The sequence below is a fragment of the Fulmarus glacialis genome, unplaced genomic scaffold, assembly GCF_000690835.1.
Source record: "Fulmarus glacialis isolate BGI_N327 unplaced genomic scaffold, ASM69083v1 scaffold25611, whole genome shotgun sequence".
Classification (NCBI taxonomy): Eukaryota; Metazoa; Chordata; class Aves; order Procellariiformes; family Procellariidae; genus Fulmarus; species Fulmarus glacialis.
Genome location: NW_009195820.1, coordinates 1 through 26270, shown reverse-complemented (window position 1 = coordinate 26270; position 26270 = coordinate 1). Strand labels below are relative to the sequence as shown.

General features: G+C 48.2%; 1 protein-coding gene across 1 annotated transcript; it reads left to right on the top strand.

The window, feature by feature from the left end:
* Positions 1-11730: 11730 nt before the first annotated feature.
* Positions 11731-19139, top strand: ENTPD1 (ectonucleoside triphosphate diphosphohydrolase 1). Its single transcript, XM_009588214.1, has 9 exons — positions 11731-11858; positions 12258-12375; positions 13630-13780; positions 14661-14820; positions 15443-15679; positions 16205-16465; positions 17537-17656; positions 17854-17991; positions 18152-19139. Exons 1-9 carry the CDS (start codon positions 11745-11747, stop codon positions 18356-18358), a joined length of 1506 nt encoding a protein of 501 aa, XP_009586509.1. The 5' UTR covers positions 11731-11744; the 3' UTR covers positions 18359-19139.
* The last annotated feature ends 7131 nt before the right edge of the window (positions 19140-26270 follow it).

Here is a 26270-nt window from a genome sequence, read left to right as displayed (position 1 = left end):
AGCTGATTTATAAATGGATTTGTTTGCTTTCTTGGTCCTTTGTCCCTGAGCTGTTAATAAATAACCTTTTCAATGCCCCTGCTCCTGCAGGAGACATGAGGAGAGCAGCCTGTGCTCATGTGAACTTGTTGCAAGCGCTGCAGCTGGGCTGGGGATCCTGCGGCTGGAAGGTGGGCTCTGGCTTGCGCTTGGGACCTCCCGTAGCCAGAGGGAGAACGGAGCTCAGAGAGGCTGGGAAACGCAGCGGTGGCAGGGAAGCAGCAGACCTGTAGCTACTTTTTGCATGGGCCCAGCTTTGCTGGCCGTTCCTGCTGCTGAGGAGCTGTGCTCACCTTAGCAGAGCCAGCCGGTGGCTCTTTTCCATGCTATAAGTCTGCCCCCTTTGCTGGAGTGGCCGTGTCACAAGCTTGTCACTTCTTCAGCTGAAGTAACCTCGGTTTTGTTGGCTTTTGAAAGTGGAGAGTGTTGTTTTCTCTGTCCCGGTAAGCATCTTTGGACACACAGGCTAGAGCACGGAGCAGAAAGCTGGAGGCAAATGTTATAGAAGAGCTTGGGACGTCCCTGCTTGCACCTCCTTGCTGGGATCGGAGAGCAGCTCGTGCTCTTACTCCTCTGGGGGAGATGCAGAGAGAAGTCAGAGCTGTAATGTGTGTTTGCTGGGCCCAGTCCTGGGTGCAGTCTCTGCAGATGCCTGGGGGCTGCTCGGTCACCCAGGGGTGATGGTGGTTTAATGCCTCCGCAGCAGCCCCTTGCATGTAACGCGCGCAGACAGGGCAGCTCGGGCACTGGTCAGGATGGGTTGCTGTGACAGTCCCTTGTCCTTGTACTGCTCTGTGCCCATGCTGCCTTATCCAAAATATTTCATGTTTGTTTTTTGAACTATTTGAGGCAAGGACTTTGGGGGGGGAGAGTAATGAAGACATAGAAATTGAAGGCTAAATTACAGTTTGATTACAAATGGGTTTCCTTTCCTGAGCCTAATTCTCCCTGGGATTCACTGCACGTCCCAGTAATAAGTAATCTGAACTTTAGAGATTAATAACATCCTGTGCCAGCCCATTCATCCAGCAAAACTCCTTTGCTGTTTTGTTCCATGTATGCATGAGGCTCCAGCCCTTGCAAGGTGCTCATGAAAATTTAGATTCATATTTAACTTTTACTTTTCATTACCTTTGTAACCTCCAAGAAGTATTTCTTCTCTTACACTTGGGAACTTTGTCGAGGCCTGTGCTGCGCAACAGGCTTTGGTCCCATGTTCCTTCCCATTGGTTGTCCCGAAAAATACCACAGAGTAATTTGTTTCCTGCTATTTGAAATGGAAATTGTAGCAGCATGAGGAACAGAGCGTGATATTCATGCCAAATATCATGAGCTGAATTCTCCTCGTGGTTTGTGGGAATCCTAGTTATTAAAGTGACCTCTGAGAAATCAGTATATTTTTCCGCAAAGCCTAGAAAGTGGATGCACTTCTCAGCAGGAGACAGAAACTATCCCAGCTGTTCCCTGTCCTGTGCTCTGCAATGAGGAACTCTGACAGCTGGAGGTAAGGGGGCAAATCTGGAAGTGTTTAACTAGAGAGCTATCTTTTTTTTTTATGTGTGCAGGCTTGACCTTGACTTACTGAAAGGAGGCAGCGGGACTGCTGCCTTGCCTTGATAGCAAGGGGCCTTTCGCTTCATCTGCTAGAATTAGTTGCAAAGGGAAGGTGCTACAGTTTTCTCTACTGCAAAAGGGTACTGTGCATGTTAAGGGAGGAAAAACTCACTGGGTATCTTGCAGGCCTGAGATACGCTCTTCTAAAAGAGCAGATACGTGTGCTGGAAATCACACTTGCAAGGGGTGGCACAATCCAGGTGTAGGCAAAATCCCAGGCACAGATAAGCACCGCAGCGGTCCCCAGCGTACACGTTCGCACGCGGGGCTGCCAGGGAATGGGCATCATCCGTCCCTCCGCATACATGCCCTTGTCGTCCGGGGGCTTTGCCAGTGGCTCTGCTGATGCTGCACCAGCCTGGAACAGTGTTTGTGCTTCTGTGGTGGGTCTCCGATGGTTGGAGTGGGAAGTGAAACTTCAGGAGAAAAGCTGGTTGCTTTGCTGTGCAGAAATACTCGGGAAGCTCCGGTTCCCGTCGGCTGCAGCAGCGCAGGCGGCTGCTCTGTTTGCTCACGTGCGGCACTTTGGGCAGCGCGTTGTTTTTTGGAAGCTGGGGAAGTGAGCCCCTGAAAGCAGTAGTGTTGCTCAACAAGGCGATCCCAGGAATCTGCGATTCAGAGAAAAACATCCTCGAGACGTGGTGAGGGGCTTGGCGGCCTCAGCCCCTTCGAGGCAGGAGCGGCTGTCAGTGGAGAGGGCATACAGGAAAACTGGTGGCTACTGGGAGGGCGTATTTTGACACGGCTGTAAGCACCGGGCGCAGAGCGCGCTGTGGGTGGCGAGGGGTTTAGATGTGTTTTCTCTGCGGTCGTTCCCCCTGCCAGAACCTCCTGTTAGGGGTAGCAGTGCTCAGGACTTTGCATTTTCCAGGAAGTTTCTGAACTTGCTGACCAACGTGGGTATTGAAGGGGAAACGGTTGTGCTGGAGGCTGTTTCCTCTCTCTTGCCAGGACAAATTCTACATCCCCCTGGTGCGGGTGGCTGATGGGGCACAGGGAAGGGTGGGCTGTGCTGAGCTGATGTGACTCACACATCACCAATCTTCCTATTGCTGTCTTTAATAGCAACAACAATAATTAGTTGTACACAATAGCTGCCTGGGGCTGAACTGGGAACAAGCGGCCAAAGTGGGTGAAGTGCCCAGTTATCAGCTAGGATGCCAGAGACAAAGAAGGGCATGACTGACTATACAGGGATGAGGAAAGCTGATATGATGGTGGATTTTAGTGAACGACAGGGTAATTCCTCAAAACTGAGGGTGACCATCTCATAACTTGCAATGCATTACTTCCAGCACAAGGAAATATATAGTGGCCCCAATCTCAATAGAGAAAGAGTTACGAATAATTATACAATAACGAACACTTATTCTGTGTCAACAAATAACATCTAGTAGCTCTTAAAAGAAGTGATTTCCCAAATTTAAAAATACTTGAGCTGAATCAGCGGAGTATTTGAAATAGCCAAATAGGAATGCTAATCAGAAGCAGCCTATTCACTTCTTATTCTATTCCCCAAAATCCTTAATCCAACAGCTGAAAGTTATGCTAATTTGAAAAAGAATAACATCTCTAAAAGATGTGTATTGGGGGGGGGAAGGAAGCTGCAATTAATGCAAATTTAAAGCTGGAAAGTGTAGAAGATGGTCAAAAGAAGCATAAGGAAAAAATTATGGCCAGAGATTTAAGAAGAGCAAAGAAGAATTTAAGGATACTGAGCACAAAAGGAAGCCTACCAGCACCATTGGCCCATTGCAAGTCAGCATATTAGAATTACCAATGCTAACAAAAACTGAAAAAGTGTCAGTGCTTGATGCTTCATTTTTCCCTGAAGGAAAACCAAATGTCTTCACATCATGTGATAGCCAAGTATATTCAAGCAATAACTTAGATGATAAGCTGGGGGAAGGGGGGAAGCTGTCTTGAACTCACTGGATATTTTCTGATGAAACTTCAAGCTTTGTGGGTAATGGCAATAAATCTTCTCCAGTTGAAATATAGCTTTGATGGGCTGGTAGCAAATTAATACCAGAAGTTGCCTAGGAGGAAACTGGTGTAACTGATAACAGTTGTTTCTTCTGATTTGAAAACCTCTTTGATAGGTGAATCCTAAAGAAATGAGTACAAATAGGGTATAGGCTAAGAAGCCCAGTAAACATCATGTAAATGTGCAAATTAACTGTCTAAAGGTCATTGTGTCAGTGGTATCCTGCCACTTGTTGGTTGTATTTGAGAATATTGAGTATCTCGCTCTGACTGCTGGGATGTAAGCCAGAAGAATGTCTTCCTGTAGAGAGACTATTTAATGAACAGACATCAGGAAAGCTTTGGTGGGGACAGTGTACAATAACAGGGAGAGGGGCTACCGTGCGGGGATGGGAGGCTGTGTGAGTGCCTTGCAGAGCAGCCGGGGAGGCTGAGCAGCGCACCCAGCACTGCCGGGTGCCGTGGGAAGGTCTCAGACAGGGGAACCTGCTTTGTGCATAGGGTGAATGGGGGATTTGTTGGTGGGGCAGCCCAGGTCACAGGGGCTCCTGCCCGGAACCCCCCGGACATCACCCCTCCAGCAGTAAACCTGCTCCGCAGGGCCAATGTAAGCAGGACCATGGGACTGCCCTGAGCACAAAGCCGGCTGCGCAGGCGGCTGCGGAAGGGAGAGAAGGGGCCCGCTCCTTTGTGTCCGTCTCTTGCTGCTGCTGCTTGGCTTTTGCCTCTAGCACCCGCCAGCTCTCCAGGATTGCCACATGCTTTTCTTTTTCCCAGGAAAACAGGGCTCCTCCAATGTGTCTTGTGCAATATCCCAGGTTTATATCCGAGTCACAACTCTAAAAGCAGCAAAAAGATGAGGTACTCCCACCCCAAGTAATGTTGTACATATGGATAGCATATAGCAGGGTGGTTGCTGTGGCTGAATTATGTCTGAATGCAACCTGGAGTTTTGTTGGGGGAAGGAGGGAACAGATTTATTCAAATGCATCTGTATCCTATGAGGAACGCATATCCATTGCATTGATCTTTGCTAACAGCATGGCTTATGAGTGCATCACTCTTTTTGCTCGCTCCCTGCCTTCTGAACTGAGGAAACAGAGCTGGGAGAAAGTCCAGGAGCCACCCCTGCCCTGAGGCAGGATTAGCTGCAACAGCACCGGCAGATGGAGACTTCATTTGTCTGAAGACAGCTAATGTGTCTCCCTTGCTCTTCTCCTTCTAAACAACCCAATTCCTTCAATCTTTCCTCATAAGATCAAGTTCTGATCTTTCTTCTTGTTCTTTTCTGGAGTTTCTCCAAGTGGTCTACATCTTTCCTGAAAGGCAGTGTCCAAAATTGGGCATAGAACTTCATAGGAGGCTTTACCAGTGTTAGATGGAGGGAAGGATTACTGCAAACTGCTATAGCTGCAAGAATGTTTTCTCTGGAAGTGCTACTTAACCGACTGCTCACCACACTGTCTTTGGGCGATGGCTATTTTCTAAATGTCATATTTGCTCTTATCCTTACTCAAGTGAGTTGGATGTTTTCCCCAGGCTCTCCTCTATTTATCAAACTTATTTTGAATTCCAGTCCTATGTGTCAGTGTGCTTTTGCTCCCAGCTTGGTATTATCACAGATACAGGCACACTCTTTACGCCATCTTCCAGCTCAGTAACACACGCGTGTGTGTACACATGGCACAGACTAGTTCAAGCACTCTGCCCGGCTGCGTAGCAGATCCCTAGGAGTCTGCTGGGGTTTGAGGGTTTGAGACGTATAGGGCTGTGTGATTTCAAAGTGTCAAATGTCTCTGAAAGATGGCATCAAAAAAAACCATATTACATTGTTTGGATTATCAGTTTCGCTGACATTTCAGTGTTTGTACTTCAGCACTTATAAGTATTTAATGTGGAAAAACATCATCCAGTAAATTTGTATTTATAATTGTATATACCACTGTAAGGAGGGCCAGAGATCATACCAGTATTTAGGCCATGATCTTTGCCACGTGAATAATTAAAAGAGCCTCCCACACTGTTCATGAAACAGCTGTAAAAAGTGATGTAAAATCCTGATCTGGAGCTTGAATTCGAATTTACACATGTTCAGTGTCTTGCCCTGATATTTTGAAATGAAACCTCTTAAACCAAAGCAATTCACTTACTGTGTATGTGCATGTATGTATATTCTAAGACAAACGTGAGCCTCTTGCCAGCCTAAGAAAAGACTTTTCCAATATGTTGGCCTGAAACAGCTGGTTTACATTACTTTGCAGCAAAATCTTCCTAGGTAACTTGGACAAGAGCATGTTTGAATGAAAAAGGCAGATGAAGAATGAGTAAGAAGGCAGATGGGGACAGAGAAAACTTCCGAAAAGTGTTGATAAATGAAGCAGTGTGGCTCTTCTGAGCGCTTATGGACTCAGGCGTTCAGTTGCGGTGAGTCTGAAGACAGGAGTGCCTTTAAGGTAGTGTGCCTCAAAACCTGATGCAACTTCAGCAACCTCACCAAGTGTGCAATTCAGCCTGATAAACTTCATGACTACCAAAATTTCATTTTCCCTCGGCCGGAGGATAATGTGCATCTCCCCTATCCACCTTGAAGAACAGCAGCACTGACTGCTCCCATGCCCTTTCCCTGCCATCACTGCTGGCAGAACTTCATAGATGTGAATTCCTGCAGTGAGTAAATGTGCACAGACTGCATTGCCAGAGCCCCTGTCTGCTGGGCTCTCTGCTGACCTGGATGATGTTTGTCTGCAAGCGCCTGCCCTGACGGATGCTCCTTCTGCCTAAGCTGCCCACCCCATGCCACAGAGCCGGTCACAGGTGCTGGATGCATTCAGACTGCTGAGGGATTCAGGCATCCTTCAGCCATGGGCTCCTGTGCTCTTTCAGCTGGCAGGCAGGCAGGCAAGTTGTTGCTCCTTGCTTTAAAAATATGGTGGCATCTGACTCATTTCAATCCATACTGTTCCCAATTTCTCAGTCTTGAAGTATGCCTGTGTCCCTTTGTGATGGGTCATAATTCAGTGGCTTCTCAGCATTGTGCTGTGTGTCTCTGATATGTTTGGGTTCAGGAGTGCCACAGACTATATTCCCGTTTGCTGGGCTATGTGATTGCATGAGCATCCATCAGCTCTCCCCCAAAGACTTAGGAAACAAGTTATTGGAGAGACTCCCAACAGACTGCAGCAGCAACGTGGGTGATCAGCAGCAGAGGTAGCTGCCAGCTGATGGGTAGGACTCGTAAGACGCTGTCTTATTCTTTGTCACTCCAAGCTTCGTGGGCAGCAGGCAATGTGTCTTGGAACTCCCTTTGCTTACAGCATGTAGCAGGGCTAATTTAATTAAATGTGATCAAATGTGGGTTTGCTGGGATTGCATAGGAGAGGTGCTGGGTTGACTTACCAATGGCCGTGATGGTAGATGATCATGTGTCTGAGGTAGTACAGGTCCCCACCCCACTTCATTTAGGCTGGGACTGTATCATCTCCTGGTGTAATGGGTGCAAGGCTAGTCTCATTGCAGCTCTGGTCAGAACACTTAAGAAAAATAAAAGCAGGTTATTCTGTATGCAGAGAAGGGCTGCTGGACTGTTCAGGTAGATGGAGAAGGCTGGAAAGACAAAAATCCAGAAAGGATCTTGCTTATAAGTTGGTTAAGAGAATAAATTCCAGGAGGATTGAGCATTGCAGAAGTTTTGAGACAGAGGTGGAACAAAGAGGGAATAGACTGGCAATAAATAAATTAAAGCTGAAAATGAGAATGTTTCTGACCATACAGAGGTGGGCTGAGAGCATAAAGGTGACGGTGGGAACTGTCTCTGTCAGTGTGGCACTTGTGCGGTGGAAGAGTGATGGCCTTGCAATACAGCCTGTTGTGATCGCTTCTGTAACAGGCTAAGCGTGAGCATCCAAAAGAAAGAGCAAACAGCAACTTTAGCTGTTGTGCTAAGCCAGAGCTTACAACGGTATTTGTATTTATTAGAGATGATGGGTGACAGTGAGGTTATCTGAACTGAGCATGGCTTTGGACTATGAACAGCATCTCTCCTTTTGTGCTTGACAATCCTAATTTCAGTCCTTAAGCCAGCCTTAGCCTCTCCTTGTTGCATCTCTAAAAGCAGCTGGTTGCCTGATTCCTTTTCACATTTGTTGCTAAGTCTCATTTGGCGAGAAGGGAGTTGGGAGGTGGGCAGCCTTGGCTGTAAGTGACATCTCCTGGCATGCAGAGCTGCCAGTGACTTAGCGTGATGTTGGCTGGAGGAGCAGTTTCCTATTTGTCTTGAGGCTCTGGAAGACACTGGGGACGATCCTGCTTCCTTGCCTGCACACAGAGCTGCCTCCCACGCTGGTGTGGTCCTTCCTGGGTTATTCACCGAGAGCAACAGGGTTTCTGCAGCAAAACTGCTGTTAGCTGGAGTGGCTGCCAACGTCGTTCTCAGTTGATAGCTAACTCAGAGACAGAAGGGATATTAGATCTGATTATGTTCTGGGACCTGCACCAATCACTGGATGGAACCAGTGGTAGTCCCTACAAAAAAAACAAAGAGACCAAAATTAGAAACAGACAGAGATGCCTGAGCAGCTGGGCTGTGCTCCAACATCTGGAGGGTGCTTAATGCCTGCGCAGCCGGGCAGGGCTCCAGCACCAGGCGGCTCTGAGCTTTGGAGTGGGGAAGAAGAAAAGCAGTATCATTTCTATGCCTACTTATGGCCTTACGTGATGTTTCTATCACCACTTACAGTGGGCAGTATGGAAGAAAGAGCAGAGATCTGTCTCTGTTTGGGCTCTGGCTGGGCACAGAGACAGAAGATCATGCCTGCTTAATCTTTAGCTGAGGAAAACTGCTAGTGGAAGAAAAGTCCTGGAGCCTGGCAGTCAGAGGTGCTAGAGGGTCAAGTACTGCCCCACTTGGTGGAGACTGAGGAGTGTTTGCACGGCATTCAGCGACATGAACGTGGGGTGCAAAGGGGCTGGAGGAGTCTGAGGAATAAGATAATTCTTTAGCCGCTGTAGAACCTGCAATTATGCCTAGAGCTGATAGAGGTAACCAAGTGTGCAGAAAAGGGAACTTGTCCAAATACCTCACCTTTCTAAGTAAATGGCAGGTGAGTTTTATTTTAATTACATCAAATTCTTTATCTGGATTTGCAATGTTGTGATTTGGTTTTTGGTTTTTTTTAACAATCAAGTATTCAAGTCTGTACACTGTGCGTGCTATTTGGAAGGTTATTGCTTTGCTAGGCTAGCTTCTGGATTATGCTTATCATTTTGTACTTTTTCTTGTATGAAACAGTTCAACAAAATGCTGCCTGGTAGCATTGGAGTTCACACAGATGGATGCTCTGGTATGGGATACAGCAATGAAATTGCATATCTACAGCTCCCAGAGTCCTGAAAAATGCTCATGATACTGAGCTAAAATTCAGGCAAAAGTCATGTTCAGGGTTAAGGAAATAATGTGCCTTGGAAAAAAATGACTAATCTCAGGTTGCAGGTGGGATGCAGACAATTATTGTTATGCCTCTGCCTACAGACAAGGGATTTCTACAGCTGTGTATTGGGATGGTCCATTACAGTGAGAAAATTGTTCCTGCTTTGCTGCTAATGCTGCTACTTTCAGAGTGTGGCTGCTGAAAAGATACAGCAGACAGACAATAGCCATCACCGCAGGAAGTTTGAAAACCTTGGAAATCATGCTAAGTCACCCATCCTTCGTTCCTATGACAGTAAACACCCAACAAAGCCGTTAGTGGCTGCCTCCAGTCAAGATCTCAGAGTAAGGGTGGCAATAATTACGTGGATGTGCTGTGCAACTGTCAGCAGCAGTTTCAGTTTTCAAGCATGCTAGCTTCATATCTATACTGTACAGCTAATTTTACATTATAGTATCTGTTTTTATTCATTTTTCTAGTGTTAAAATAATTTTTGTTCAACAGACATGCTCAGTGCTATCATAACCTGAGCCAACTACTCTTTCCAATAAGAGGAAAAGTCTCCCAGCTGTCACGCTCTGCTGTTTCTAATTACTTCAAGCCATGAGTTCTGGGGCCTTTTTGAATAAAGCTGTATAAAATGCACTCTTACCTCCTACTGTCTGGTATGTGCACTAGACTATTTTTTTAAGCTGCATTCTTGGAGTTACTGGCAAGCATGCTGTGCCTCTAACATGCACTCACAAAATACGAGCATAACAAGCTTCCAAATTTCACAGTTAGCCTCAGCAGATTTACACATGAGCACGATGAGAGGGAGCACAGAGCTCCAAGTCAGTGTTAAGTTTCCAATGGACCTGCCTGCGGGGAGATCTTCAAAACAATTTGTCTTGGTGCTTTTACGTTCCATTTTCTCTACGTAGATGGGAAGACGTTATTTGTCAACAGTTAGAGATTTCCAGAGGTGCGTTGCTTCTTTTCACTTGGGCTAACTTCTGAAAATAACTCTAGGATTTGGGGTCATTTGTAAGGTTGGGTAACACTTTGTATAGTTCTGACACCACTTTTCATGTGAAACCAGAGTGGTGAGAAGATGACCCTGTTCAGAACTTGAATGCTTTTCATATTTGCATGTGTGACGTGGGGTGCCAGGATGGATTTGGAGCGTTGACCCAGTATCACTTGGGGGCTGGAGAATGACCTCTGGAACTCCAGTTCTGGCATGCAGATGCAGAGCAGGTTCAGTCACCTTACCTTCTTGGAGCGTGAAGATAGTTGATGTGGTTGCCTGCACAGAAGTATTGTCACCCTGGATGACCTGTAATGTACTTCTAAACATCTCCTAGAGTATTTGTGTATAAAAAGAGAAATTAGTACCCGTGTGAGCCGTCAGACAATCAGTGCTTTTGAGTATGGAGCATCAGTGTGGGCGGAAATGGATTTCATGTCATAGTGGGAGCAGGTATGTCCCCTAAAGTGCCGAAGCTATTTGTTAGTTGCAAGTGTTGAATTTACAGCTAGATTGTAAATCTGGAAAATACTTTTGCTGATACCCTTTCTAGAACTTCATGTTGTAAGATGGTATTTTATTAAACAATACCAAACTGGCTGAGCCCAAGTTGTGAAGTGAGATTTCCACCATGGGATATATGAAGGAGAATCCAAAGCAGGAAAATATAATAGACAGCATCATGCTAGCCACTAACAAATGCGGGTATATGTATATTCATTCTGAAAGCTCAAATGCCATATTGGTTGTGAATGATTTCCATCATCATAAGTGGCTTTTTTTACAGAATTCTACTGCTAACCGTGTATTTTAAGCCACAAAAATCTTAATTTGTTAGATAGGTCATACCAAATATATCAGTAATGGTTAAGGAATCAGACTGGTACAAGTTTTGCAAAGTGTGTGATTTTTTTTAACCATGTTATACTGATTCTGCAAATACAGGCTATTCATAATTTACTGGTCTTGTGAAAAGCGGCATCAAAAATCTCCATAGATTTCTTAAATACCCTGTAGAGTGCAGATCATATTTTCTATACAGTGTTGACAAGGTGCAGGACAGCATTCTTGAGTGGACTGCCACATACTGAAATGTTAGTGTTGGACTTCCTAAATGCATTACCAGTGATGAGGAAGTTGTAAATTCTTATAAACATTGTAAAAAACTGAAGCACAAAGTATACTAGGACAAAATGCCACGGGGGTTAAAGCTTTGGGTTCCACAAGGTTACGCTGTTTATATATTAGCAGTCTGTTCTTTCAGCTTCTCAGGGTTTATTAAGCCAAATGCAGAGCTATAGAAGAAATTGGTGTTTGCCCCATACAGATGCTTTTGCTATATGGTTGTTCAATCACCTGTAGGTATCTCAAGGACAGGCTAACCATAAGCTGCATCTTGAAGTCCTCCCTCATCACCACCTGGCACAGGGCAGCCCATGGAGATGTGGCACGCCCCATGAGAGCAGACCTGCAGGGCTGAGCTCTGCCTGTAAGAAATCCCGCACGAGGACATGGAGCAGGAGATGGGAGCCGGGATGGGCAAAGGCAGGTGCTTCGTAGTGGAAAGGGACTGCAGGAACGTGCCTGAAGACCTTTGGGGTGTGAGGTAAGATGGGCTACTGGGATACTAAGATCCTTTTTCTGCTCTAGTCACAGGTACCAAACCAAAGATGTCCTGGACAAGAAAGATTCTACTCATCCTGGGATTCCTCTCTACTTTGGCTGTTATTGCTTTAATTGCTGTAGCAGTGACCCAAAACAAGCCACTTCCGAAGAATATTAAGGTATTACGAGCTGGGACTCTTACAGGAAAACAAGCCAAGCTGGGGGGTTAGGCGTGCATAGTGCTCCAGGACACATTGCTGCCCTTGCTGGGTCTGGCTAACCTCTCTTTCTGGCTCCATGCACCTCAACATCTCGTTTTACATCTTCATGGTAAAAACAGGTACGGCTTCACAGGGGATCATCTCCTAAGTAATCAGTCCCAATGTGGTGCTTCTCTGCTCCTGTATCCTTTGATGGAAACTTTGCACTGAAGCACTACTGAGAAGAGTGATGACAGAGCATGTTCCCACAGCTGCCAGATAGGCTGTTCGTTTCTGGTCCCCCCACGTTTGGAGACCAGCGCACGCTGTGTCTGGTTCGGTGCCCCAGGTGCAATGACGGTTCTGTTTTGCCCACAGTATGGGATTGTGCTGGATGCGGGGTCGTCCCACACTAACCTGTATGTGTACGAGTGGCCAGCAGAGAAGGAGAACGACACTGGGGTGGTGCAGCAGGTGGAGGTGTGTAAGGTCGAAGGTAAGAGGAGAAAAGGGAGCTGTGGAAAGGGCACAGGTTGAAGAAGAGATCATGCAACCAAAGGGTGGGGGAGGAGAAACCTGAAGGAAAAGGCCAATAGTGAAAACAGTGTTTCAACTGTGAGTGAATGTGTATCCTACTGCTTCCCACGGGGAGCTGTATGTGCCTGACCTTCCTGGGAGGAAAGCTGGGTCTACTTTTTCCTTTGTTTTTAGGATGCTTGGAAGTAAGTGCTTTTTGGAAAGAGCTACACCAAAGAATGTACTTAAATAAATAAAACGTCTGCATGCACCCTTGCTGAAGTGCCAATGAACGTCAGGCAGCGAGTGGGGAGGGTGTGGTTTCTTCTTTTTCAAGGTTTCTGTGCAAGCTAGGCACTGGGCTTGCGGGCCAAGGTTGCTCGACTTATGCATGTCATCGTTTATTTTTTATTCTATTTAATTGCTGTGTAGATATTTTATGGTTTAGGAAGGCATAAATGAAGCCCAAGGATGCACGTGACAAGGAACAGAGTAGACCATCATGGATCGCTGCTCTCTGCGGGGAGGAGAGGTGTTGTCAGAGCCTGCCTGGGGTCCTTTCAGGCCTGTCTGCAGCGCCGGGGAGAGCCGTGCTGTTATCGAGCTGCTGCGATAGCTGCTCGGCACTGCAGCATGCCATGCCACGCCACGAGCAGCACGCTGAGCATACGGCACCCTGGAGTAAACGCAGAGCGGGCTTCACTGCTTCCCATGCAGGCACTGGGCCTGGGGCAGTCCCTTCACCAGGGGACGCACGGCAGGGAGGGACGATGAATTTTTCTTTGGGTTAGCATGAAAGGGGATAGCTGCAAAACACTCAGTGCTGTAGTGTGAGCATACAATACACAAACGAAAGCATCTTACCCCAGAGGACCCAGCACAGTGAAGGGTCAGGGATTTTCAGGCACAGATCCAGGGTACACCCAGGCAGAAGCAGAGATGAGTCTGCGGATGTCCAGGACATACTAAGCAAATGATCTGTCTCACTGCAGCCCTCATCGCTAGTTCATAGCCTGCTTTGCGGGGAGCGGGTGGCCGATGCTGGGCACTGTGGCCGTCCCTGCGTGCATCAGCTTTAGTTGGTGCTGTAGGATTTCTAAAACTCCTTAGAAATGGGGTAATTGAATCTGATGTTGCTGCCCGTGATAGTGATATGGTTTAACACGACTGCTGACGACAGCAGTCTGGGGTTATGCTTGGAGTCTGAATAATGAAGTGTCCTTATTTCTTGCAGGCCCTGGGATCTCAGGTTACTCGCATGCCGTGGAGAAGGCAGGTCCCTCTCTGGCACAGTGCCTACGACAAGCAGAAGACATGATTCCCTCAAAGCAGCACCAAGAGACACCCGTCTACCTCGGAGCAACTGCCGGCATGCGGCTTCTCAGGTACTGCAGGGCTTGTCCCCTTCTCTTGCAGCACTGCACCTGGGACCACCGTGGATGCTCAGTAGGGGTCTTCTGGGAAAAATCCTTGGAAATGCTGCCAGCTCACACTTTGCCCAGATACCCTCTTCTGCCGCTGGCCTCTCTGGGCCCTGAGTCTCTCCCTGGGCTCTTCCCCTGCTTGCCCAGCAGGTCCATTTCTACTCACCCCAATCTTCCATCATCTCCAGCACCCACATGCAGCGCAGAGACACCGGGAGGGTAGCAGTGCCCAAGCTGATGCTCAGGGGATGCTCAGACATCCCCCACAGTCTGGTATTAGGCCTGACCCAGGATTTTTGAGCCCAACCATATTGCGACTCCCCACATATCTTGACTCAGCTCAAGGCCATCAGAGCTAAGGTAACTTTATAATCATATCCTCCTTTAATTCCAATTTGTGATTTTCATGGGGGTGCCCCAGACCTCTTGCCTGGCTGGGACAGGGAGCTGATCTGATGTATGTATCGCCTGGGAAATCTCCCTGGGGATACCAGAGGGCATGGATTTCTTCTGTCATGGTGATGGTGAAGAGTGAGAGGAATCTCCATGGTGCAGTCCCTACCGGGGCACGTACTCTAGCAGAACACAAGAGCTCTCGTCTCTGCCCCAGGTACCACTCTCAGCTGCGGGATATGTAAGTGTCAGAGCTGGTGGCAGCTGTGCTGTTAAGGTGTGACACAGAGGGATGTGGCTAGTTAGAGGTGGATGTACCCATATGAATGACTGTTCTGTTATAATTAATGCTTGGTGGGGAGTTGCAGTCTGCCTACTCAGAATAAAGCCCATAGGCTGCAGAGAGCTGTCAGCCAGAGTCACCCCATCCTTTCTTTCATTCATCCAGCTTGGAGAATAAAAGCGCAGCTGACAAAGTCTTGTCCTCAGTAGAGAAGACGCTACGCTCAGCTCCCTTCAACTTCCAGGGTGCCAGAATCATCAGTGGTCAGGAAGAAGGAGCCTATGGATGGATCACCATTAACTACCTGCTGGGCAATTTCAAGCAGGTACTGTATCAACAGCAAGTCCATATTTGAATCATTGCAGCACTTTGTAAATCATGCCTTGCAGGAGGGTGTCACAGGCACTATCTTCCCTGGTAAGCCACTTACCAGAGATCAGGAAGCTGCGTATCTTGCCTCAGCAATAACTGTGAGTACCTCCTGATACCAGTAAGTATCAGGATGTACCAATGTAGTCAGGCTTAAAGCACTGAAATAAAACACCAGCATCTTCGATAACTTAACTTCAGTAAGTTCAGCATCCGGCTCACTTCCTGATCTAAAATATTTCTGTGCCTGCAAAGTTTGACAATGATTCTTTACTATTGAGCTTATAAATCACCTGGGAGCTGAAAGAGTAAGTTGACTGTTTTTTCTCATAACAATTGTATTAGATTTCATATTCTTAGTCCTCCTGCAAACACTCAGATATGATCCATCTTCTGCTTTTCTAAGCCTGCATCTTTCTTGTGTCTTGTTCCAGCTGTCATCTTGTGCCCCCCTCCAGGTCTTCCTGCGTTTCCCGAGTTCTGTGCTTCTGCTTCTCTCCTCATAGGTCTTTTTTGCCCCCAAATAAATGTCCTCCATGCCTGATGTATCTGTCTTTCTTTTTTTTTTTTTTTTAAAGTCTGGCTGGACAAAACTTCTACATTCTCTGAAATCCATAAGTGAGACATCAGGAGCGCTAGACCTTGGAGGAGCCTCAACACAGATTACCTTTGTACCAAATGAACTCTCTTCTGAGTCCCCAGAGAACCTGCTCTACTTCCGTCTCTATGGCAAGGATTATCTAGTGTACACGCACAGCTTTCTCTGCTATGGGAAGGACCAGGCTCTGCAACAGAAACTGGCCAGGGACCTACAGGCAAGTACATCTGTAATTGCAGGTGGAGATCCTGGACCCTCCCAGCTTTGACATGCTGGTGCTGTAAAAGTTGCTGTGTCCTAGCTAAATGTCTCATCCCTTAGGCTGGGTTTGGGAAATGTCATTATCCTCCATAAAGACTGGGCAGATGCCCAAAGAGATGACAGTCAACATTTTCAAAAGTACTACCAATTTGAGGTGCCTTGATTCTTGGACATGGGATAGCAGGAGTAGTGTGCTTAACTGAAGTACTCTCACCATCTCTGAGAATCCCAAATCAACAGCAGCTTCACAAAATGTGGCTGAAAGTAATTTGCCTGGGGTCCTACAGGGAGGCAGTGGCAATACCCACATCTCCCAAATCACAGCTAAGGCTTTAAACCATCCTCATCACTTTGACCCGATGTGTGTGTCTTGGTGTGATGTACTGTGACAAGTGCCTTGTGGCCACCCTTCCTTGGGGCTCTTTCCCAGGGTGTTACTCCCATAGCGAAGTGTAACAGCTTGGGTTGATTTTACTTTCAGACCGTGGAGAACAGCAGCCTCCTTGATCCGTGCTTTCACCAGGGCTATCAGAGGACTATAAATATAAGTGACCTCTTCAAAAACCCTTGTACATCGGCCAAGAAAAAGCAATTCCCTTTCAGCCAGCTATACATACAGGGAGAAGGGGATTATCAAAAGTGCCGAAGGAACATCCAGGAACTTTTTAACAAAACCAATTGTCCTTACTCCAGTTGCTCCTTCAATGGGATATACCTACCTCCATTACAAGGTGATTTTGGGGTAAGTCTTCACATTCTTCAAATCTCTATAACCCAGAATATCAAAAGAGCAGAAACTCGGAGTAATGCTAGATTGTATTCTCCATGGCTGAGGAAGGAAAACATTTACAAGATGGCTTTTTGGACATGTAACTACAAAAGTAGTGCTGCACTTGCTGTGAGGACAGCACGTATAAGAGCTACCCCAGTAAATACTGGCCTACCAGTACTGCACTGTTCCCATTCTAACCCATCTCCTGTAGGCATCTCCTTGGGGTGCTCCATGTACTGATTCATTTTTCAAGCAGTCCTTCCTGATGGCCAGCACCAGAGGCAGGAGAGCCTGCTGCAGGCTGTGCATGGTACACTGCTCCTGCAAACCTTGTCTCCTGAGGTCAATGGTGGTACCAGATCTGAAATTCATCCAGAAGTGAGTGCTACTGAAATCAATCAGTCAGCTCGCCTGTCTGCTTCCCAGACGTGATGACGAGACAGGGCACGCTCTGAGCACACGTCATGTGTGACACCACGCTGAACATCAGTCCTAGAGCTGCAAGACTTCAGTGGCTGTGAGGCTTTCTGGGGGAACTGTTAATACGCCCTTGCCCTGTTCATAAACTGCCCCCTACCTATCAGCTATTGGCCATGGTCAGAGGTGGGTTTTCTGGACTTTGGATTATACGCTGGGGCCGTGTACAGTCCTTTCAGACCATCACCTCTGCTGTTTGTGGCAACGTTGGCTGCACGCTCATCTCATTCGGTTGCCAAAATGGGATCACGGTTGTGATGGCAAGCAGCATTCATCGTGTGCCACTCTGGCACCAGTGCGTAGTGGAGAGGGATTTACTGAAGTGCTTCAGGATACTGTGGTCAGTGAAGTTTCTACTTCCACCTTCCTTTGGGGTCCTTAGCTCTCATCAGCTCTGAGGGGTGTGTCTCAAAATGACATCACTCTTGAAAATATACCTGCTTTTGTGGTGTGATGTTGCTTCTTATATTTCTCTATCTGTAAATAAAACCATTTTCTTTTGTGGGATTTCCATTGTCCTGCTCATGAGACCCAGTCAGGTTAAAAATATTCTTTCTCCTTCAGGCTTTTTCTGCTTTCTATTTTGTGATGAACTTTTTGAACCTGACCAGTGAACAAAGCCCCGTTGCCCTGGACAAAGTGGCCAGCACCATCGAGAGCTTTTGCGCCCGGCCTTGGCACGAGGTAAGCAGTGCTTGTGGCAGTGGGCTGGGGCTGCCGGGTGGCAAGAGCTGCTGATATTTTTCTGGGATAAATGGTTGGGGGTAACTTCCAAGGCAAGAGGGGGAAGATCCCCCCCAGGACCTGCAGTGGATGCTCGGGTGCAAGCTGGAGCCGCGGGAAGCTGTGTTTAACAGCCTGGTGGCTTCCTCCTTCCCCAGGTGAAGACAGCGTATCACCAAATAAAAGAAAAGTACCTGAGCGAATATTGCTTCTCTGGAGCCTACATCCTCTCTCTCCTGGAAAATGGCTACGAATTCACTGAAGAGAATTGGCAAAGGATCCACTTCCTTGGAAAGGTGTGTTTCGTGGCGGGGAGGGCTCTACCCCAGCAGCTAACTGCAACCTCTGCTGCACAGCCCGGCCCTTTTTTTTTTTTTCAGGGGTGCCACTGCCCCGGCAACGCCGCAAGCAGCCCCTGCACCTCCCAGCGCTGATTCTGCTCCTCTCCCATTTCAGATCGGCAGCAGCGATGCAGGCTGGACCCTGGGCTACATGCTGAACCTGACCAACATGATCCCCGCAGAGGAGCCCGCTGTGCCCCCTCTTTCCCACGGCAGCTACGTGGGGCTGATGGTGCTGTGCTCCCTCGTGCTGGTGTCCGTGCTTCTGCTTGCCTGGCTTCTCTTCCACAAGCCCAAGTGCCTGCAGAAGGGGATTGTGTAGGAAGAGCCTTGGGGGGAGAGGGGCCGTGTCACCCCAGCCGCTCAGGGGTAGGAGACCCTGGCAGAGCAGGCTCTACTGCAGAGCCCCTCTCGCCTCTCACTGAAGCTACTGACTGTGTACAACAAGGGCATTTATTTCTTCTGACTCACACTTGCACTGACAGACGTTGGGACATCAGGCTCGCCACCTCTCTCTGCCAAGGACAGACAAGCGGGTGTCCCGTCCTTGAATGGGTCGTACTTTCATTCAATGAAACTTTGCTGCTTGTTGGTTTTTTGCCTTGTGCACAGCATTGTAAAGAGAAAAGCGGCAGGATCTTTGGGAGCCAGTGCTCCTGTAAGGGTAATCTCAGGGTCACACATCCCACTGAGCTCTTGGGAGCGATCACACACAGGGTGATCCTGCTCCTCCTCCGCTGAAGCCGTTCCCAAGAGCTCTTCCCACACCAGCACACCTCTGCTCGCCTCCTCCACGCCCTGAGCCCTTGCAGCCCTACAGCCGGGTATGGCCATCTGCACCCGCTGGCCCCCGAGGGCTGGCCAGGCTCTCAAATGCCGCTCTGGGCAAAAAAGGGATGAGGATGAAGAAACTGAGTGTGCTGGTGGTCATCAGCCCTTAGCTGGGCTCTGGTGGCTATCTGCTCCTTTCGCAGGTGGCAAGAAGCATCTTTCCCACGTCTTCCTAATGTTGTTGCTGGACCAAAGCTGGCTCACTGTTACACTGAGCCATTCCCATGTCCCTAGGGTACATCAAGACACAAGTTCCCAGGCAGGCATTGCTGATTTTTGTAGGAATAGCTCATACTGGCTGAGGATCCTTGACCAGCAGCGAGTGCTTATGCCTACAGGGACTCTGGTGTGATCAGCGTGCCTACAGGTATACACCTATTAAAGCAATCCAGTGTCACTGTGCTGATCATACAGCAGCCTCCGATCTAGGGAAAATGTTTATTAGGTCATGTTCCTTTATAAATAGACAGCTGGCAGCTGTTAACCAGCATGAGCATGCACATCTTTCCACCAGCAAAATCAGTGAAAATTTGCCTTTCCTTCCCTCATGGCTTGGGCTTATCCCGTGACCACAAGACGCAGGGTTTGCGAGTGCACACACTGCAGCCCATCTTCTAGCACACAGCTAGGGCGATGCCACTGATCAGGTTTATGATCAGGTTTACTTTCTTCCATTTTCCATTCCTTGGTCCGAAAAAAAAAGAGAGGTAGGTCAGAAATCCATTTTTACAAAAACACATAGAAACCACTGGTGCCTGTCGACCTCCCGTGAAATCTCGGAAATCTCTTCTCCTAATGATCTGTAAGTGCTGGAGGCCAAAAGAAAGCAGATATTGTGGAGAGAAAGGCATGGCAAACACACACCTTCACCTGTTTCCCCGAGCAAAGCTGTAGAAGGCGTGGAGGGGATCAGGATGTACAACCCCAATAAAGCCTTCTCCTTGAGGCAAGCACAGACGCAGAGCTCGGGAGTTTCATGCTCTCCCAGCCTGCCCGTCTGCACAGTGCAGGCTGGAAAATGTCCCCCAGTTATTCCAACTTCATGCCTGGAAGTAGGAGCCGTAACATATTGAAGGACCTAAAGGTAAGGGAAAAATCTACCTTATTGTCTGGTAAGATCTTTGGGTAGTTTATTGTTCTTCCAAAAATCTGTGTCTTATTTTTGCTCTGAATTAGCTGGCTTCAGCTTCTGTTGGATCTTGTTCTGCCCATTTCAGAAAGACAGAGTAACTCTCTGCTATCAAAATCCTTTTTCCTTGTTGGTGCTTGCAAGTCATCATTGTACCATATTAAATAGATTGATCTTCAATCTGTAAAGTGCTCTGTGCTGACCTCACTTGTAGCTCTTGACTCCACTTCTTTGAAAATTTTTAAATCTTTCTGAAATTTGGACACCAAAGTTTTCAGCATAGAGTGGTAGTAGAGTCGCTAGTAGTGTATATAAAAGTAATACCCTCTGGTTTTGATCTATATGTTCTCGATTCGTATATCTCAGGGTCAGATCTGCTCACTTAAGAGAAAGTTTTGGGGCTGTTTTGTCCAGTTGGACTGTTGTAACTTGGCCTTTTTTTCCAGTCATTGCATTCCAGAGCAGCTGCTGTCTCACACTGTACATCACTGTCTCTTAACGTGAGCCGCTTTGCCTTCCACGTGGCTCCACTGAAACATGTACTATTCAAAGAATATTCCCCCAAGCCAGTGATCCCGATCAACCTGCAAATGACACTTCCCCACACTGTTTGTCCCTTGACCAGTTTTTGTTTTATCTGCAAATACATTGAGATGTTGGAATTCATCTACAGATGGAGTCTTCCTTCTGTTGTTTTCAGGAAAGATAGGTAGATGAGAGATTAACAGTAGTTTTTGGTCACGGTTGGAAGGCATATAAGAGCAGCATGTGATCAGAGCTGCTTCAGCTCCCCAGTCAGCCCCACTTGCAACCCCCCCATCCTGTGCCACCTTCCTTGCATATGGAGTCTTCTTAGCAGAGCAGGTGCCCTGGTGAAACTCCCCGCATGAGCAGGTGCATCCTTCCTCCCCATGAACAGCATGGAAACCTGCAGAATGGTAATTCCTCTCCTGAGACCTCCTCGGGGATCTGGCAGCTACTTAGTTGTATCTGTAATGCTGGAACTGGCAGATCCATTGGGACATTTCAGAAAGTGATGCAGAAACTCCATGTGGAAGCTGTGTGGAGAGAAAGCCTGTGCCAGTCTGCCCTTCTGGTCCCTGCCAATGGTTCATGCCAAAGGACGAGGTCAAATACAGAAGCTGGGAGAAGAGCTTTAGCTATGTTTTGTATCTTTACTGCAAGTCCCATAGTACTAATACTGTTAGTTCTTGATTCTGGAATCAGGTGATCAGCTGGTATCTTCGCTTACTCCCTCCTGCCTTCCTTCTCTTGTTTTTCAGTTTGGGTTTTGTTTTTTTAAAGCTGTAAATATGACTTGAGTGCAACCTAGAGGCCCCAAACTAAGATAAATACAACATGTGTTACATTATTTTTAAACCTTATGACTTTTAGACCACACTTATGGGTCAATCTCTCCAGAACTAGAATTTCTAAGGTGACACCAGACATGCCACTTAAAAATCACTTGAGCAGGCTGAGTCTCCAGGAATTAGTTGACTGAAGGCATCCTATCAGAGTGAGACCCTTGCATATCACTGGCTTCACTCTTCCCAGAAAAGCATATGATTTTTTCTCCCCATTTCTCCTGCTATTGCAGGACTTTATCCATGGCGGCTACTCAAAATCCTTGGTCGAAGAGTTCAAGTTTAATGAACATTCATTTCTTTGCTTCTGTGCTGCATCTGATCCAACTGTATTCAGCTCAAATGTGTGTTCCAGAGCCACCCAATGTGTATATGAAGACCATTAACAATAGTAGGGGGAATTTCCGAATATGCCAGTAATAATATGGTATCACTTCTCTTGCTAATGTAGCTGATCTGCCTCACTGATAATGATCTGTGCCTTATTTCTAATTTGATAGCTTCTGGCTTTAATTTCCAGCCACTGGCTCCTGTACAGTTTTGCTTTTCTGGGTTAAAGCATCTTTTAACACCACATGTTCTTGTCTTGCAAATATTTATTCACTGATCAGCTCTGCTGGGCTGCCAAGACTCCAGACCTTAGTCTCTCCCATTTTGTCACAGGAAGCCCTGAGATGTGCTGCAGCAAGGTGGGATGAGTGTCTCTGGTTTGGGTTCAAATGTTGAGTTGTCCATTTTTGGGAAGGTTCTTTGCAGGGGATTTGATAGCTTTGCGGGGTGCGGGAGCAGTCTGGTGTCTCTGGGACTGATGACTTCCACGAACTTTCTTGTGTTCACCCAAGTGTCAGGCCTGAGGCAAAACTGTCAGTGAGGCTGAGATTTTCGGGGGTCAGAAGAGAAAGCCTGGGTGCCTGCAGCACGTTCACTTCTTGCAGAGAACAACCACTCCCCACCACAGACTCTAAGTACCCTTCACTCTCCTCGTCAACACAGCCAGCTCTCCTCTGTGCATGGGCTACAGCTGATTTCTCTGGCCCTACAGCAAAGCACAGTAGAGCCTCCACTTGGAAGAAAGCTCTCGGAAGTGGGGCCATCACCTCGGTGGTGAGAGGCTGATTTGCAATGTTGGTGCTGGCCAGGGCTCCCCAGCTTCTCCAAGAGCAGCTCTCAGCTGGACACGTGCCCCCTTCTCGTCTGTCCCGATTATTCCCGTGCTCTGTGGCGGGGGGACGTGCAGGCTCTGCCGGGCTGCCGGCTGCGTCACGGGGCTCAACAGCCTGTTCAGGAGGGGCTGGGGGGCACACACTAAGGACAACAGTCCCTGCCACCCAGGCCATGCACTTTCTTTTTGTGGCTCGGCCCTGAGGAAATGGATCTTTGTTTTGATGCACGCACAAATTTCTGTATCCTTATCACAATAAAGACTTCTGAACTGATAACAGAAAAGTTTTCACGCTGTTTTCCAGAAGATGGGAACTCGCCAATAGTGGAATGGAGCTTGTGGCACTAGACATGGAAAAGTCCCAAGATGGGATTTCCTCTCTTGCCAGTTCCCTGCTGTTTTCCTGGGTCAGATCTGAAGTTCCTAGTGGATGGGCAGCATCCCCTCCTGGCAAGGAAGGGCATTGTGGTCCTTCCCAGGTTTCGAGCACCTCACACGGGTAGCCTCACTCCCTGGAAGGCTGCGAGTGCCCAAAACCCATCTTTCCTTGCTTTAGCTTCATCCTGACCTCCTCAAAGCAGCTTGTTCTCCTCTGCCGCACACTGGCCAGCTGCAGTCCTCTGTCCTTTTCCCTCTCCCTCCCCCAGGCAGCACCACTGGCACCATGCTGACACTGCAACCCCCCAAAACAGGTGAAGGACGGGGGCCTGTGCCCCTCCTTTGCGGGGCTGCGTGCCTCTCCATGCAGCCACAGCTGTAGCTCTGCCAAGGCAAACATACTTGTCACGGCTCATCATTTTTCTTTCAGCACACACTCTCCCTAGTTTGCTCATTCTTATGGCTCTCAGCTTGAACTTTCCTCAAATTTTCCAATTTTCCTCTGGTAACAATATGGCCAGAATTAAAACAAATGTACCAGGTGGAGGCTTTCCACAGCCGGCTCCGGAGGGATCGGCTCCTTGCTGCTTGTGACTCTCAGCCATGGAGTGATGAGGGGGGACGGGGCTCACATTCGCATTCCTCTCGCTCTCTCTGCTGTGGCACAGCACGTTCCTGCTCCCTCTCTTTCTCCTACTGCCTCAAGGTCTCTCCATCTTTGAACATCTGGGGGGGAGGGTGGATGATCCATCCCAGATGTATTAGCCACATTTTCCAAACTAAGTCTTTGTTTACTTCCTGCGTTGTTTCTAAGAGCTAATGTCCTATATTGTTTGTTTCTGCTTTCATCAATGTTTTTTAATATGTCCAAACTTATTATTGGCTTAAAGCTTCATTAGCATGCTGTTTTCCTACATCAGACAGGCAGCACATTGGCACTTGTCTCCAGCTGTGCAGTGGGTGAGGACTTAGATGGACAGTTAGGGAAAAGGCATGATCCTTCTCTTCTAGCCATCAGGGGCATAGGAAATTTGTGATCAAACGATTGCTTCTGGATCTGCATAATTAATAGCTGTGGATGCCCCAGTTCTCTATGAATTCATCCTATCCTCTTTTGCACTCATTTAACTTTCAGCTTTAACGAGGTAATTTCGTTGTGCCTTGCGTGCAAAACTATTTCCTTTTGTTTGATTTAAACCTGCTGCCTGATAACAGGCTGCCTCCATCCCTGTGCCTCGGATAACACTGACTAATTCTCCAGACCTAGTGCGTGAGATGCGTTCTCCACCCACCCCAGATTTTGCTCATGGCTCCTTTTTAGGATCTAACGGTCTGGCATTTCTTTTTTTTTCTGTTGTTTCTCACATCAGTGTTGCTTGTCTCCATAGGAAAGTGAGTGCTTTTCTCATGCGTCCCTTGGCAGCACTGCAGCTCCAACTCTCCCACTGCTGTCACAGGCCACTGGAAACAGCCTAGGAAGGGAAAGGGGAGGGGGGAGACAGACCAAATTGGGGTTTGTGCTATTTTACTATAGCCCTGCCTGGCGCTCTCTGGCTGCCAATAACACCGGCTAGCACTGGAAACCTGCCCACCTCCTTCGCATTGCCTTGGTTGCTGAAAGCTGGGGAGAGAGCAGCTCCACAGAAACCCAGTAGCCCTAGGAGCGGTGATGTGAAGGAGGTGAGGGCATTTCCCACCACTGTGTGAGCCGCCAGCTCCACAAAATACCACCAGACGTGGCTTGCTGTAGAGATAGGAGCTGTCCTGCCATACCTGTGCTCACCATACCTATGCTTGCCATACCCATGCTTGCCACACCCTGCCACTGCCTCAGCTACTTTTCCTTGGTTTCCTACAAGTGCTGGGAGAAGCTGGCGCCTCCAACACCATTTCTTATTACCTGGTTAAAGATGAGGGCAATGCCATTCCCGCTCCTGAATGTGTGTTGCTCTGAGACTGACTGACAAGCTGGGATGTGGTGGGATGGAGCTCAACTGAGAGAAGGTATTAATGTGGTTACTGCTATCTTTGTGTATGTATAATATTCTTTTTTTTCTGGTCATGTCTTCAAAAGATGTTTGTTCAAAAACAGGACTTTCACAACCCTTTTTTTTTTTTTTTAAAAGGACCATAATTGAGAGGAGGATGCTGTACAGATGGGGCAGGAGACCAAGAAGGCACAGGGACAAGGAGAGAAAGGACTGGTACGGTGGGCTGGGCCAGAAGAAAGTTTGAAGTGGGAAAGTGTGAGTAAGCCAAGCCAGGAGCAGACAGGCTGTGCTTTGCCCACCAGCCTGCACTGTTTGCATTAGAGGCTATAAACAGGGGCTCCTTGGTTTTACCACTGCTCTTCCTAGGAAATTGAGGCAGAAAGGTGGTCAGTGACCCAAGTGATGTGGAAGACAGGTAGGAAAGCAGTGGTGCTGGGCAGCACTGGTAGAAGTGGGGGAAGAGGCAGCTAGAGGAACCCTTGACCCAGGGGTTAGAGCAATGCAGCATGGATCCACCTCAACGTTGAAGGGAAGGCAGATGTTTAGTGTTGCTCTGAGTATCCTGAGAAGCCCAGTGCTGATGGCAGGAGGAGCTCCTTTCCGGGGTGGCCTGGGCAGAGCGGTATGGCACGCTCATGTTAGCAAAGAGAGCCTTTCTCCTGACATGTCCAGGCATGATGGTAAATCTTTCAGCTGTTTGTACTCACGTTTGGGCTCTGTGTCAGGGATGTCCTAATAAAGATCTCTGTCAGAGCCGCTAAGCTGCTGGAGTTTTAGCCCCACGGGGTAAGGCTGCAAAGCAAGGCTGCCTCCCGCAGCTGCGCTTGTCCGTGGGCAGAGCAGGTCCGTGGGACCCCGAGGTGACTGCTGCCCACTGGGGCAAGGGTGTATGTGGCAGAGGGGTGGAAGAAACCAGCTCCCCCCAAATCCAGAAACGGTCTGCAACTCTGTTTATTAACAGACAGCAGGGCCTTTTCATCTGCCTTTAGGCTGGTGAGCTCTCTTCTGCTGCCAGTTGCCCGGTGCCTGTCGGAGATCATTACCATGCCCACTTCCAGTGCACAGCAAGGCAACACCAGACCTCTGAGCAGAGCTCTCCTTGCTGGTACCCGCTCAGCAGACAACTCCTACATCAGACCCCACGTTGCCCTATCCTCCCCCTGCGACTTCCTAGCTGGGCTGCTTGGGTAGGCAGCTGCGGGGAGGGCGGTGCGGTCCCTGTCTCCGTTAATCCCGGGAGCCGCGGGACTGCCGGGTGAGCAGGGGCCGGGGCAAAGGGGCCGGCAGACCCGCAGAGCCTGCGGCGATGTCTCCCTCTGCTTCCCCAGGAGATGGGGCAGGAGAGCAGGCGCGGCTCCGAGCTGGCGGCCGGGCCC